This window comes from Ovis canadensis, chromosome 18 (assembly GCF_042477335.2).
Source record: "Ovis canadensis isolate MfBH-ARS-UI-01 breed Bighorn chromosome 18, ARS-UI_OviCan_v2, whole genome shotgun sequence".
Classification (NCBI taxonomy): Eukaryota; Metazoa; Chordata; class Mammalia; order Artiodactyla; family Bovidae; genus Ovis; species Ovis canadensis.
This window is the reverse complement of record NC_091262.1, coordinates 70,208,052-70,222,878: the sequence shown is the minus strand read 5'-3', so window position 1 is coordinate 70,222,878 and position 14,827 is coordinate 70,208,052. Positions and strand designations below refer to the sequence as shown.

General features: G+C 48.2%; 1 protein-coding gene across 3 annotated transcripts in view; it reads left to right on the top strand.

The window, feature by feature from the left end:
- FBLN5 (fibulin 5) overlaps positions 1-14,307 on the top strand; it is an 88,245-nt gene extending 73,938 nt beyond the window's left edge. For all 3 annotated transcript variants that reach the window (XM_069559606.1, XM_069559605.1, XM_069559604.1), the window contains 2 exons: positions 2,911-3,106; positions 13,339-14,307. In XM_069559606.1, the coding sequence (XP_069415707.1) occupies positions 2,911-3,106; positions 13,339-13,500 (358 nt within the window). In that variant the 3' untranslated portion in view covers positions 13,501-14,307. The remainder of the gene's footprint in view (positions 1-2,910; positions 3,107-13,338) is intronic.
- The last annotated feature ends 520 nt before the right edge of the window (positions 14,308-14,827 follow it).

The following is a 14,827-nucleotide window of genomic DNA, read 5'->3' as shown; positions in this document are numbered from 1 at the left end:
ACACACAGATGTCTTCTGCCCTCCTCCCTTCCAGTCACCTGTTTACCACCCCCACAGCTCCCAGCCCTCCCAACTGGGATACAGGGATGAACGGACACGTCCATCGTGCATGCCCTCTAAGGACGCAGCTCCTAAGAGGAATTCACGCCTTACCAGTGTGCTTCCCGCTCTGATCAAAAGCTGGCAGAAGAGGACAAAGCAGGAACAGACAGGTCTTAAAGGAGTCTTTGCTGGCTGCTAAGCACTGTGCTTCTCAGTAGCCCTGTGGAACAGCGTTCTTTGATTTCTGGTTCCAAGGCCCTTTGTGGCAGAGCAGAACTCCGCCCTCACCGACTCCCATTCCTGGTTGTCCCTGGGTTTCTCCAGGTCTCAGTTGTCTGTGGTGGGGACCTGCCCTGAGCCGGTGTTACTGGCGGGGCCCTGATGAGCCGCTGAGAGCCCTGGGAGACTCCTGCACCCTGCCTCCAGGCCCCATTCCAGTTTCACTCCAGCCGCCCTTATCCAGCTCATTTCCTTGTTCAGGTATCTTGTATTCCTGCCAACCTGAGTGTGACCTGCTCTCACCTTCACCCACACCCCAGAATGTCCCACCTCCCGGCTTCTGTGCTCACATTTCTGCACATGGAAGGCTTTCCTGCCATTGCCACAGGGACAGAACTGCCCCGTCTTTCAGATCTGACTGCCAATGCCACCTCCCAGCTGTTTGCGATCCTCTTCAGCTGGGAGCCATCTCTCCCTCCTCCAAATCTCTTTTAGAAAGCGATTAGTTTCTGTGTGACACATGACATTTTAATGTGGCTATTTTGGCACCCGGAACATCTTGACTTGGCTGTTTGGATGGAGCCTTAAAAAAACCCAAAACTTTAAAAATTCCTTTTTAAAAAGTAATTGCATTTATTTGTTTATTTTTGGCTGTGCTGGGTCTTCATTGCTTCTCGGGCTCTGCTTTAGCTGCGGTTAGCAGGGGCTACTCTTCTTTGCAGTATGAGGGTTTCTCATTGCGGTGGCTTCTCTTGGCACATGGGCTTAATTGCTCTTTGGCATATGGGATCTTCCCAGACGAGGGATAGAACCTGTACTTCCTGTATGTGGATCCCACCTCTCCTGCAGGCAGATTCTTTACCATTGAGCCACCAGGGAAGGCCCTAAAAATTCTTTTTATACACTCACCTATTAAGTGTTAGTCGAACTCCTGGTCTGTGCCCAGTGCCAGGTGCTGTGGTGTTTGTTCTTAAGCTGGTGGAGAAGAAAGACAATGAACAAATGGTCACGTAATGAATCCATGATCCTCGATGGTAGTAGGGGCTGTGAACAGGAAGAATGGAAATTTACAAAGTGAAAGAGTAGGCTGGACTTGGTCTAGTCTGGGGAGTCTAAAAGCCCCTCTGAGTAAATGACCCTTGAGCTGGAATGGAAAGGTGAGTCGATGTTAACAGAGCAGAAGAGCAGAGGGAACAGCGTGTTTAAGACTATCAGACAAGAGCAACCTTGATGACTTCAGGGACAGGAAGAAGCGGCAGCCTCATCAATGACATGGACAGTGACCTGTGAGGAAGTTAGAGAAACTAACAGAGACCAGACCCCATGAGGATTTAGAGGCTAGAGTATGTGTTTGGTTTTTATCCAAGTTGCAATGGGTGCCACTGTAGAACCTTTGAAGCGGGATACAGACATAATCTGATTTATGTTTGACGAAGGGCACTCTGCCTGCGGTGTAATGGGTTGGAGTGGGAGAGCCTTCCGTTCCATCAAGGAGGCTGTCACAAAGTCCAGGTGAGACAGCGAGGCGGGGCACGGACAGCGGAGATGGAGTAGCTGGATTTGGACTACATTTTAGAAATAGAATGGATAGATTTTGAAGATGGATTAGAAGTCAGGGGAGAGTGACAGAAACAGCAAAACTTACTCCCAGTTTTGGCCACCAAGGCATACTGCTGCTGCTAAGTCACTTTAGTTGTGTCCAACTCTGTGCGACCCCATAGATGGCAGCCCAACAGGCTCCCCCATCCCTGAGATTCTCCAGGCAAGAACACCGGAGTGGGTTGCCGTTTCCTTCTCCAGTGCATAGATCAACAGATATCCTCATCCTGTTATGCACTCGGACCCCTAGGGGGAATCTCAGGAATGAGGGGAGAGATGGGGGGGCAGTGATTCAGGATAAATCCAGGGGTGTCTGTAAAACGCATACCTTGGTAATGAGTCAACTTTGTACTATGTTATACTATGTTAAGTATATGCATAGTTAGACTATGCTATTACTAGTGTTTCAAATGAGATGTGTTGTATCAGACATATTTGCATCTATGATTTATTTCTCCTATTAAAGAGTGAACTTAAGATCATTAAATTTATCATTGCAATAAGTGTCCTAACATCTGAAAGTCCTGTCCTAATGTATCTTGTATATAGTGAGTTCTGATGCTTTGTTTAGAGAAAGGAAATACCCAATTCTATTCCACATAGACTGGGGTAAGTACAATAGAAAATGTGAAAAAGAACACTCAAGACCCAGCAATCTATTGTGATTTCTCACTTTTAAAGCTTCTCAATGAGTATGGATGGTTGGGAAGTGAAGGGCTACGCAGCACACTTTTGCCAACTAAGTATGCGACCAACATGAAGTACATTTCAGGATGTCCCAGTGTTCTGAAAACCAGACAACTCAGGTTTATGCTTTAGTAGCAGGACTGTCTGATTGGCCAGAACAGGCCGTTCTCTAGGAAACAGAGGGCTCACCTACACGCTGGAGAGTTTTTAGACCAGAGACAGAAGGAGAGGGCCCCCACAGTCACAGCATTTGGATGGTAGAAATGGGGTGTCCTCCTTTCCCATGTTTCAAGCACAGAGGTAGGTACAACCAGCATCTGGAAAGGATCTGCCACTTTCTCACATGATTTCCCTTCTTGACAGCCGCTGTATGTGTCCTGCGGAGAATCCTGGCTGCAGAGACCAGCCCTTCACCATTTTGTACCGGGATATGGACGTGGTGTCAGGACGCTCTGTTCCCGCTGACATCTTCCAAATGCAAGCAACGACCCGCTACCCTGGGGCTTATTACATTTTCCAGATCAAGTCTGGGAATGAGGGCAGAGAATTCTATATGCGGGTAAGAGGGGGTCTGAGTGGCGGTCACCATCTTCCGCAAGGTGTTCTCGTCTAGCCTGGAGTGTGCTTCTAGAAACAGGCCAGAGTGCAGTTTGGAGGGTGGGTGTGGAGGCAGGAGGGGAAAGCGGATGGGAGTCACGACTCCACTGTCCTGGTTCCTCCCACTTTCTGAGTGGCCTTGAGAAAGTTGCTCCCCCTCTGTGAGCCTCAGGATCCTTACCTATGCAATGAGAAATTAGGCCAAGATGCAATGGTAGGTCTCTTTCTTCCTGCAATTCTTTGTAATTTTTTAAACCATTTTTTAAAAATTGAAGTATAGACAATTTACAATGTTGTGTTAGTTTCAGGTGTATAGCAAAGTGATTCAGTTGTATTTACAGATATAGACATATCTATATCTATGTCTATATATGTATATTCTTTCAAGTCCCTGGGCTTCCCAGGTGACTCAGTGGTAAAGAATCTGTCTACTAATGCAGGAGCTGTAGGGGAGACAGGTTTGATCCCTGGGACAAGAAGATCCCCTGGAGGAGGAAACCCACTCCAGTATTCTTGTCTGGAAAATTCCATGGACAGAGGACCCTGGCAGGCTACAGTCCATGGGGTCACAAAAGAGTCCAACACGGCTGAAGCAACTGAGCATCCACTCACACACACATCAAGTCCCTACTATTTGCTTCTAGAAACTGACTACAGCAATGAACAAAATGGTCCCGAATCCCTGCCTTCATGGCACTTACATAGCTGTGAACTTCAAGGCATTCCTCAAAGAAGTGGGCTCCACCTGTGTTGTCCAACACAGTAGCCATATGGTTCTTTAAATTTAAGCTAATGAAAATGAAGTAAAATAAGCAAAATGAAAAATTAGCTTCTTTCATTGCACTAACCACATTTCAGGGGCTCAGTAGCAACATGTGGCTGCTGTATTATTAGCTTGGATATAGAACATTTCTGTCACTGTAGAAAGTTTGGTTGGCTAGCATCGATTTAGTCATATCAGGATAAATTGATGTGGATATATCAGGAACAGATTTTAGAGCACACATCCTAAATGTATTCGCCTATTTGTAAATTACACACGTGATACTGTACCATTTCTATTATTGAGCTTCATTTCCCTCAGCCTCTGGAGTGATCACATGTCTTTGGAGCCCACTGTCTTACAGCTATGTTTTTCACATTTCAGCATGAATTTGGATGCTTGTTGAAAAAGTGAATCCCAGAACTTCCTCTCTAGAGAATTTATTTCAGAAGGTGGGGGCTAAGACCTAGTGTATCGGTTTCTGATGGCTGTTGTAACAAACTGTCACCAGTTTGGTGGCTTAGGACAACAGGAATTTTTTCTGGAAGCCAGAAGTCTGAAATCATTGTCACTGTGCTAGAATCCACCCACTGCTCTGGGCTTCCCAGGTGGCGCTCGTGGTAAAGAACCTGCCTGCCAACGCAGGAGATGTAAGAGATGTGGGTCCCATCCGTGGGTTGGGAAGATCCCCTGGAGGAGGGCATGGCAACCCACTCCAGTATTCTTGCCTAGAGAATCCCCTGGACAGAGCAGCCTGGCAGGCTATAGTCCACGGGGTCAAAGAGTCAGACACAACTGAAGTGACTTAGCACACCCACGCACGTGCTGAAATCAAGATGTCAGCAGGGCCGTGCTCCCTCCAGAGGCTACAGAGGAGAATCCAGCTTCTGGCGCTGCCAGTCTTTCTTGATTTGTGACCACACCACTCCAGTCTCTGTATCTGCTGTCACAGTCCCTCCTCCTCTTCTGTGTGTATCAAATCTCCCCCTGTCTCTTAGAATGTCACTTGTCATTGTATTTAGGGCCTACCCAGATAATCCAGGATAATCCCCCTATGTTGAGATCCTTAACTTAATCCCATCTGCAAAGATCCTATTTCCATATAAGGTAATATTTATAGGGTCCAGAGATTAGGACTTGATACCCTTGGGGGCCATGATTCACCTTGGGAATCTGCATTTCTAATGAACACAGTATGTGATCCTCCAGGGTCCATGTGGGGGACTCAGAAGTTCACAGCTTCAACCTGTGGGCTGGTGAAAGAACCAAGAGTCTGAGCTCTCCTCATCCTCTCCCAAGCCCCTGTCTTCTAGTCTTTGCCTCTGGGGCTGGAACCATCTGAAAACAGAGAAGTTTCAGAAGCAGGATTAGAACAGATTAGCAAAGGCCTCAGGAGCGAGTATCATGTCTTTTTCCTCACTAATATGTTTTTGGCAAGACTCTAACAGGGCCAGGTCACATGTGATAACGCACCTGTGGACCCAGCATCTGTAGAACAGTTTAGTGGGGTCATGGGCTTTGTAAAAAGACGGAATGAGTTGAGGGTAGAGGAACTTCTCAAGATGTAACAGATGGAGCCGCGTCTCTGTCAGTCCTTCCTGCGTTCCCATCAGCCATGGCCATCCAGCAGAACCCACCTCTGCCCGCCCCTGTGGGCTTGCTGCCCCCTTGAGCATAAGCCCAGCCTGCCAGCACTCTCCAATCTGGCCTCTGTCGTCCGTACAGACACAGCAGGTCCCAATCATAGGGTACAAAGATGCCCCTCTCAGGGATTTAAAATACCATCATCTATATCAGCTGCTTTAGTTTTCACCCCAGCAGAATAGAAGCTCTGTAGGAAGTGGCCTTGTCTTGGCCAGGTCACCACCTACTGAAATCCCCTTGATCCAAATGTTCCCCGTGTAGCTGACTTGTAAGAGTTGCCCCGTGATGGTGGGGGAGGAAGGTCCTCTTCTGCAGGTGAGTGACCAGGAGGGGGGCCCCTTCCTGCGAGCTTCCTCTAGTGCCTGGATTGTTACTGTGACAAGGGGACCCTTGAAACTCACAAAACTTTGAGCTGTATGTGGTTTGCTCTCTCTCTCTGGAGAACATGGAGAAGGCCCCTAATTTGTTAGCATTTATTCAACTGAGGATCAGTTCAGTTCAGTCTCTCAGTCGTGTCCGACTCTTTGCGACGCCATGAATCGCAGCATGCCAGGCCTCCCTGTCCATCACCAACTCCCGGAGTTCACTCAGACTCACGTCCATTGAGTCCATGATGCCATCCAGCCATCTCATCCTCTGTCGTCCCCTTCTCCTCCTGCCCCCAATCCCTCCCAGCATCAGAGTTTTTTCCAATGAGTCAACTCTTCGCATGAGGTGGCCAAAGTACTGGAGCTTCAGCTTTAGCATCATTCCTTCCAAAAAAATCCCAGGGCTGATCTCCTTCAGAATGGACTGGTTGGATCTCCTTGTAGTCCAAGGGACTCTCAAGAGTCTTCTCCAACGCCACAGTTCAAAAGCAGCAATTCTTTGGTGCTCAGCCTTCTTCACAGTCCAACTCTCACATCCATACATGACCACTGAAAAAACCATAGCCTTGACTAGACAGACCTTAGTCGGCAAAGTAATGTCTCTGCTTTTGAATATACTATCTAGGTTGGTCATAACTTTTCTTCCAAGGAGTAAGCGTCTTTTAATTTCATGGCTGCAGTCACCATCTGCAGTGACCTTGGAGCCCAAAAAAATAAAGTCTGACACTGTTTCCACTGTTTCCCCATCTATTTTCCATGAAGTGATGGGACCAGATGCCATGATCTTCGTTTTCTGAATGTTGAGCTTTAAGCCAACTTTTTCACTCTCCTCTTTCACTTTCATCAAGAGGCTTTTTAGTTCCTCTTCACTTTCTGCCATAAGGGTGGTGTCATCTGCATATCTGAGGTGATTGATATTTCTCCCGGCGATCTTGATTCCAGCTTGTGTTTCCTCCAGCCCAGCGTTTCTCATGATGTACTCTGCATAGAAGTTAAATAAGCAGGGTGACAATATACAGCCTTGATGTACTCCTTTTCCAATTTGGAACCAGTCTGTTGCTCCATGTCCAGTTCTAACTGTTGCCTCCTGACCTGCATACAGATTTCTCAAGAGGCAGGCCAGGTGGTCTGGTATTCCCATCTCTCTCAGAATTTTCCACAGTTTATTGTGATCCACACAGTCAAAGGCTTTGGCATAGTCAACAAAGCAGAAATAGATGTTTTTCTGGAACTCTCTTGCTTTTTCCATGATCCAGCGGATGTTGGCAATTTGATCTCTGGTTCCGCTGCCTTTTCTAAAACCAGCTTGAACATCAGGGAGTTCACGGTTCACGTATTGCTGAAGCCTGGCTTGGAGAATTTTGAGCATTACTTTACTAGCATGTGAGATGAGTGCAATTGTGCAGTAGTTTGAGCATTCTTTGGCATTGCCTTTCTTTGGAATTGGAATGAAAACTGACCTTTTGCCATGACACAAAGGGGATGAGGGCACATAGACCTGCCCTGGGAATGGCTGAAGTAACTTAGGGATGGGAAGCTGGATCCTGGTTGGAAAGGTCCTAAAGGCTGCTCTTGGGAAGAGAAGACAGGCCCGGTGTAGGGGCTCTGTGAGGCCAGGCAGCCTCCCTGCAGGAGGAGGTAGGGTTTCCCTCCCCACGCTGTGCAAAGCAGCAGTGCCCGCCTCAGGAGGCCATGCAGTTGTGGGCAGTGGAGCCAGGCCGACCCACCTCATTTCCTTCTACAACTCACCAACCCTATGGCCTTGGACACACACTCTAACGTCTCTGAGCCTCAGTTTCCTCATCTGTGCATGCTAAGTCACTTCAGTCGTGTCCGACTCTTTGCAACCCTATGGTCTGTAGTCTGCCAGGCTCCTCTGACCGTGGGATTCTCCACGCAAGAATACTGGAGTGGGTTGCCATTTCCTTCTCCAGGGGATCTTCCCAACCCAGGGATCGAACACACGTCTTATGTCTCCTGCATTGGCAGGCAGGTCCTGTACCCCTAGTGCCACCTGGGAAGCCATCCTTATCTGTATAGAGGGGATAATGATAGTATCTTCTCTGGGATTGGATGAGATCATCTGCTTAACCCAGTGCCTGTGAGTACAGAGCAGCTGTTTTTTTTTTTTATCAAACAAGCAGGATGAAACTTTCAATGGCTTTCTATTTCTCCTCTGGCTATCTTGAACCTGCACACACCTGGGCGAGCTCTCATCCGGAGCCCATCGTATTCACAGATGCTCTCAGTTACTATTGAATTGTCTCTCTCCCCCATATCAGAAGTCCCAGCTGCTTTAGGTAGAAGCCAACCACCGAGTCTCTCAGTGTAAAGTCCCCGCCTCCCCCCGCCCTCCCCGCCAGCTTGGCCTCTTTCCTGCCTTCCTCTTCCCCTTTCCTCACTGATGGTGCTGACCTTGCTCCTCCTCTGGGGTTTTGGGGGTACAGATGGTGGAAGGGAGGCGGTGAGGGGGGCTAGGGTCTTACTCCCTTGTTGCCATTGTAGGCAGGACCTGGTGCTCTCTTCTGGGACCCAAATGCTCTTGCTTTCATGGGATGCTTTGTCGGTTCTTTGAAGACTTCCCTGAGGACTTTGCACTGACCATTCCCAGGTGTGGGCAAGGGCCTCTGGTTGGCTGCTTGCCACCCCAAACCGCTCTCTCAGAAAGTTTGCATGTGTGGGTGTTGCCTCACCCTGGCAGGCAGACCTTGCACTGGGCCTTCAGGACACCAACAGCCAGCTTCCCCACAGCCCCCTGCCCCCTGCGTGGTGCACAGCCTCTCTGGGCTCTCTTCTCCGGGAGAGTCCAGTGCACTCTCTGCACCCTTAACTTCAGAGGAGCCACATTGAAAGCTTGATTTGGGGGCTGGTAAGTGTGTCTGATACACTTACACAGGCTGGAGGTGCCAGAGAGAAACAGATCTGGCGCTGGGCCATGGCCTTCAAGTCCTGAATGACAACAGCAGGAGCAACTACACAAAGAGCGGTGGCAGCTGATCCTGTATGGTGCGGGACATACGCCAAGTATTTTCCATATATCACTGCTCTCATCTTCATCACAGCCCTGTTCTCTAGGGCAGGGGTCCCCAGCCTCCGGGATCTACTGCCTGATCTGAGGTGGAGCTGATGTGCTAAGAGTAGAAATAAAGTGCACAATAAATGTAATGCACTTGAATCATCCTGAAACCCTCCCCCACCTTCTGGTCTTCCACAAAACCGGTCCCTGGTACCCAGAAGGTTGGGGACCGCTGCTAGAGCTTGCTTGCTCTCCCTGACTTTACAGAGAGCACTGAGACACCGAGAGGTGAAGGAGCTTGCCCCAGATCTTACAGCTTAGGAATCCCAGTGCAGGATTAGAACCCAGACAGTGTGCCACTAGTATCTATACATACTCTCACATTTCTCTTTAGGATGCGGAGTACTTGTCTAGCTTTGGGGTCTCAGCCAAAATTGAGATAACAAATAACTCTCCTTTAACGTCTAATCACAATAGAAAGTGTCCAATAAGCACTGATTATGATTGTATTGGTAGAGTCATTTCTGTGGCTGCTGCTACTGTTGTTAGGAGGTTGTGGGCTGCTGGGCCCTGGCAAGGCTGGAGATGCTGGAGATGCCCAAGGAACTGCAGCATCTTGTCGGGGGTGGGTGTTGATGGCTATTCAGGCTCTGCCACCCTGAGCGTCACTGATGGTGTTACAGTCTCCTAAGAAGAGCTTCATTTCACACAGCAGGCAAGCCACACACATACATACCCACAAATGTACACACACATGCACACATGCCTGTTCATACACATGTACACACACTCACACAGTTGCTCATGTGCACAGGTACATCCACACATGCACACACACACGTACACACACACACGTACACACACATCCCTTTCATGAGCCCCCGTTGGCACTCTGTCTCCCACTGAGACCTGGACAGACAACTGGTGACTGGCTTTGGCCAGGCGACTTAGGGACAGTTAGGACAGGAAGAAGGAGCATGGTCACGGGGCACAATCTGTGCCAAAGGGCGTGGAGATCAGGTGACGGGACCAGGGGAAGCTGACTTGCTGTGGCCTGGCTGCTTGCCCTGCGTCAGACAATGCCACCTTGCTGGTTGACTCAGGACAAACCTGAGCCTGTGTGGGGGTAGGCCCAAGAAGACACACGGTCAGGTGGGCTGTTTGCAAGCTACTCCCCTGCGGGTCCTTCACTGGCATCGCGACTCGCTCCACTTTCTGTCACTGATGTTAATTCAGCTCCACTACATAAGCAGCTCTGAGAGTTTAGGAACACTTGGCTTCTGCCCTAAGGAATCCACATTATGAGGGGAGGGAAAAACAACCAGGCAAACATTACAGTTCAAAGGAGTGATTCTCAAGTAGACTAAGTGCCTGGGATGGTCTGGAAATGGAGAGATACTGAGAACTTATCTGAGTTTAATGGCTAGAAGCTTGATTTTTGGAGTCAGATGCTCTAGTACCATGTGCTAATGTACTTAACCTACTTACTTTGTAGGGTTATAAAGATTAAAAAGGAGATGTATGCAAAAGAAAGGGAAAGTGTCAGTCACTCAGTCATGTCTGACTCTTTGCGATCCCATGGACTGTAGCTCACCAGGCTCCTCTGTCCAGGGGATTCTCCAGGCAAGAATGCTGACGTGGGTAGCCCTTCCCCTCTCCAAGGAATCTTCCTGACCCAGAGATCAAACCTGAGTCTCCCACATTGCAGGCAGGGTCTTTACCATCTGAGCCACCGGGGAAGCCCAAGTCTTAGCCAAATGCTGAGTATCAACCATGACCACCATCACCATCATCATTTTGTACCAAGTGATCACCAAGTCCACTAATGACCAGAGCCTCTCAAGGGGGCCCATTTCATGAATGCCCTGGGTCTGCCCTAAAAGCCTAGTGAGGAGTGGTGATATCTGTCCTCAGCAAACTTGGCAGGCACTTGAGTCCTCCGTTTGCTTGTGGGCGGGCCTTTCTCAGGCTACTGCAGATCTGACTCTGCTGGGGATCAGACTGGTTGACCTCTAAGACTACTTCCAAATAGAAGAGGCAGTGATGCTCTCACACTCTGGAGACATTTACAAGGACAGTCCAAAGGAACAACTGGGAAGTTTCCAGCTGTCCCACTCCCTGTCCCTGGCTCTGCAACTCTCTGCAGCTTGCCCAAGCCTGCCCACAGCTCAGGGTCCTCAACCCCTGGCCTTTGTTTGTGCAAACAGTGAAAGCTGGTGAGAGATTTAGATCTGTAAATGCCCTGGGCACTTCCCTGTATGGCTGTACCCTCTGAAGTCCTAGCCCAGGGCTCCAAGGTTTTGCAAGAGTTGACAAGGAAGTCGGAACGATCCTCTGTATGAGAGGGTGCCAATTGCACAGATGCTGATGGGAACAGAGGGAGCTGATGCCAAGAGGAAGTTGTGTGGTGTCAGGCTGCTGATAGCCCAGAGGACAGGGGAGGTCCCACTACCTGGGTGGCACCTGTCTGCCTGCCCTGCCCTTGTCATACCTGTGGCAGCTCTTGGGGATGTCCAGAACTTTATGGGGAGCTCTCCCTTCATGGAGACAGATTAAAATGTCTGGTGTGGCTTTAAACAAGCCAAGTTTCTTGATTTTGCAGAGCTTGTTGCTTTGTTTCTGGACATAGAGCTGGGCTCTGCAACGTGTAGGAAGGGATTGTCCAGCATGTCCTGTTCCCTTGTGCTATTTCCTTTCCAGGGACCTACTCTCTGGCCATTGCACTGGCCCTCTGAGTATTTGTCCTTTAGGGCAGTGCTAGGGAGAAATAAAACACATATCATTCTTTTCTGATGATTGTTGTACAGTGAAAAAGGCCTCGAGTTTGTGGTTAAAAGCATTGGAATGCAACCCCATGTCCCTGTAAGTGGTCTAGTGACCCTAAGCAGTGACTTAACTTACGGAGACTCAGTTCACAAGGAACAACAAAACAAGGGGATAACGAGACATACCGTTAGCATGACAGCTAGGGTCCCTAGACTGGGTCCTGTGCTTTTAGATGAGCACCCCTTAATTGTTGATGTGCCCATGGATCACCTGCAGATTGTATTAAGACACAGATTCTGGCTTAGTATGCCTTAGGCGGGTGCTGAGGTCATAAGTGCCTTGGTGATGCTGATACTGCTAGTCCAAGGACCACACTTTGAGTAGCCAGGCCTTTCAGAGCTTTTATAGTGATTAAATCAGAATATGTACTTAAAAGTGGCCAGAAGAGTGCTCACACATAGCAGAAGCTCATTTATGTCAGTCTTCTCTCCTCACCACCTTCAAAACTTTAGGAAAAGATTCAGTGGAGGAAAAAAGCTCACATGAAGTTATCAGGACAACAGAGATAGATTCACAGAGTGATGAAGCTGCAGGGCAGGGGGTGTGGTGTGTACAGCCAGAAGCTCCAGCAGAGGCTGCACTCGGAACCACCTGGAGGCTGGTAAACAAGTCACACTTCCCCAGGCAGCATCAAAAAAAATCCACTACAGCAGAAAATCTTGGAATGGGCCCCTGAAATTGTCAGCTTAAAAAGTGTCCCAGGTGCTATGGAGCTGTTTACTTGGCAACTACTGATCTCTCCTTTTAGAGAGGTACAAACTCTCCTTTTAGAGAGGAGGTCCAGAGAGGTGAAGTGACAGCCTGGAGTCACATAGTTCGGGAAACTGTTTGTTCTTTCATTCAAGACACAGTCACTGAACATTTACCACGTGCCAGGCATTATTCTGGGTTCTGGAGGGCTCAGTGGTGGAAAACCCATCCCCAGTATAGCATGGACCTAGACATCAGACATGGACCTGGTAAATAGCATGGATGATGATGCATGATAATGAACACTCTTCTTCCTTGGTAAAGTAGGGGGTCTGCACTGGCAGAGGGTCACAGGGACCTGAATTAATATGGGAAGAGCAGAGAAGCTCCTCTGAGGAGGTGACCTTTGGCTTTGGTGACTGTCCCAGAGGCCATGTCACCTGAAGGCTTTCCTCACTCTTTCTACCATTATGTTTTCTTTTTCTAAAAATTTTATTATTGGCGTATAATTGCTTTACTATGTGTTAGTTTCTGCTGTACAACCTGATTCAGCTTTATGCATACATATATCCCCTCCCTCTCAAGCCTCCCTCCCACCACCGTCATGAGCACCCTTGGTGTTCATCACAGAGCACCGAGCTGAGCTCTCTGTGCTATACAGTAGCCTCTCGCTATCTATTCTACACATGATACTATATATATATCAGTACTTCTCCCAAGCTCCCTTCCCCGCTCTGTGTCCACCCTCTGCATCTCTATTTCTGTTCCTGCAAACAGGCTCACCTGTACCATTTGCTGCTGTTTGACAGCTTCCAGAGTCAAGCTTACCCTTGGCTCCTTCAGCCAGTCCGACCTTCTCTAACTAGTATACCCGGTTCCATCCACAGCAAACGGGCCCCATCAGTGCCACCCTGGTGATGACTCGCCCCATCAAAGGGCCCCGGGACATACAACTGGACTTGGAAATGATCACGGTCAACACCGTCATCAACTTCAGAGGCAGCTCTGTGATTCGACTGCGGATATATGTGTCCCAGTACCCGTTCTGAGCGCCGGGCCGCAGCCTCTGACACTGCCTCCAACTGCACCAAGGGACAGAGAAGCGGAGAAACCAGAGAGAGCTCGAGAGTGAGACAGATGGGAGGCCTTTTCGGCTGAACGTCTCCTGAGGAGTCAGCATGAGTCCCAACCACGCCTCTATTATTACAGACCCATCACTTTGAAGGACATACTTCCCCAGTTTCTACGACACAGTTATCGAAAAGCATTATCATTGGCACACTGACCTGAGATCGACGGTGTTTTTCAAGGCCTTCAGTTTATTTCCATAGTTTTCAAAGAAAATAGATTAGGTTTGCGGGGTCTGAGTCCACGTTCAAAAACTGTGAACCACTTCCTCTCACTTCCTCCAGGCCTTCTCTCTATCTCTCGCTGATTGTTTCTTTGCCAAGGCCCCCCAAAGCTCCCGGGGATGCTAGGTGTAGCTAGCTTGCTTCTTGCATGTACAGAAGGCTATAGAAAGAAACCACAGAATGATCTAAAGGTTTTCAAAGAGTCTATTTCAAAGCCATGTCTGGTATTTTCAGCCATAAGAGAAGTTTTAGTTGTCCTTAAATTTGTATAACTGTTTAATCCTTTCTTGTTCATTTTGATGATGATTAGTATTTTTAATCCATGGTAGAATGCCTTCAAAAGGTCATAAGGCACATGTTATATTCTGTCTTCCCAAACCCAGCTTCCTCTCCATTTTAGTCCAGTGTTTTCTTTGAAGACCCCTTCATCATGCTTTCTTTTGAATTTTTACCCAACTGGGTTGGAAGGCAGAGGTCTCCAAACTGATTAAATATTTGAAGAGATCTTGTGTTTGGTTCATTTTGACATGAGAGATGATTCAGCCTTTGGGGTTGGTTCTAGTTCTCTTTAGTTTATTGGGTACTGGCTTGAAAAGCTCTCCAGAGAGCATGATCATCATTAAAAACAAAATGGGAGTGAGGGAGAGGAGAGCATCAACCCCAAATCCTAGTCCATTTCATTAGAAGACAATGATCAAACCCTCTGTGATGTGGATTATTTCCAGGTACTTTTCCAGAACAGGAAATTATTCAAGTTGCTTTAAATCGGTGGCCCTCACCCCTGACGGCGTAGTAGGATAACCAGTGGGGTTTTCAAGACAAAAACTTGACTTCCTGGGCCTTACCCCCCAGAGATTCTGATTTACTTGTTCTTAGGTAGGGCCTAAGAATTTTAAAAACTTCATGAGTAGGTGGAGTTGAGAGTGCATTGTATAAAGAGAGGGAGACAAATGGGATGAAGCTCTGGCCACTTTATCTTCAACATCTTTTCAGTTACTTGTACAGTTTGTTGTCTTTTTCCTAG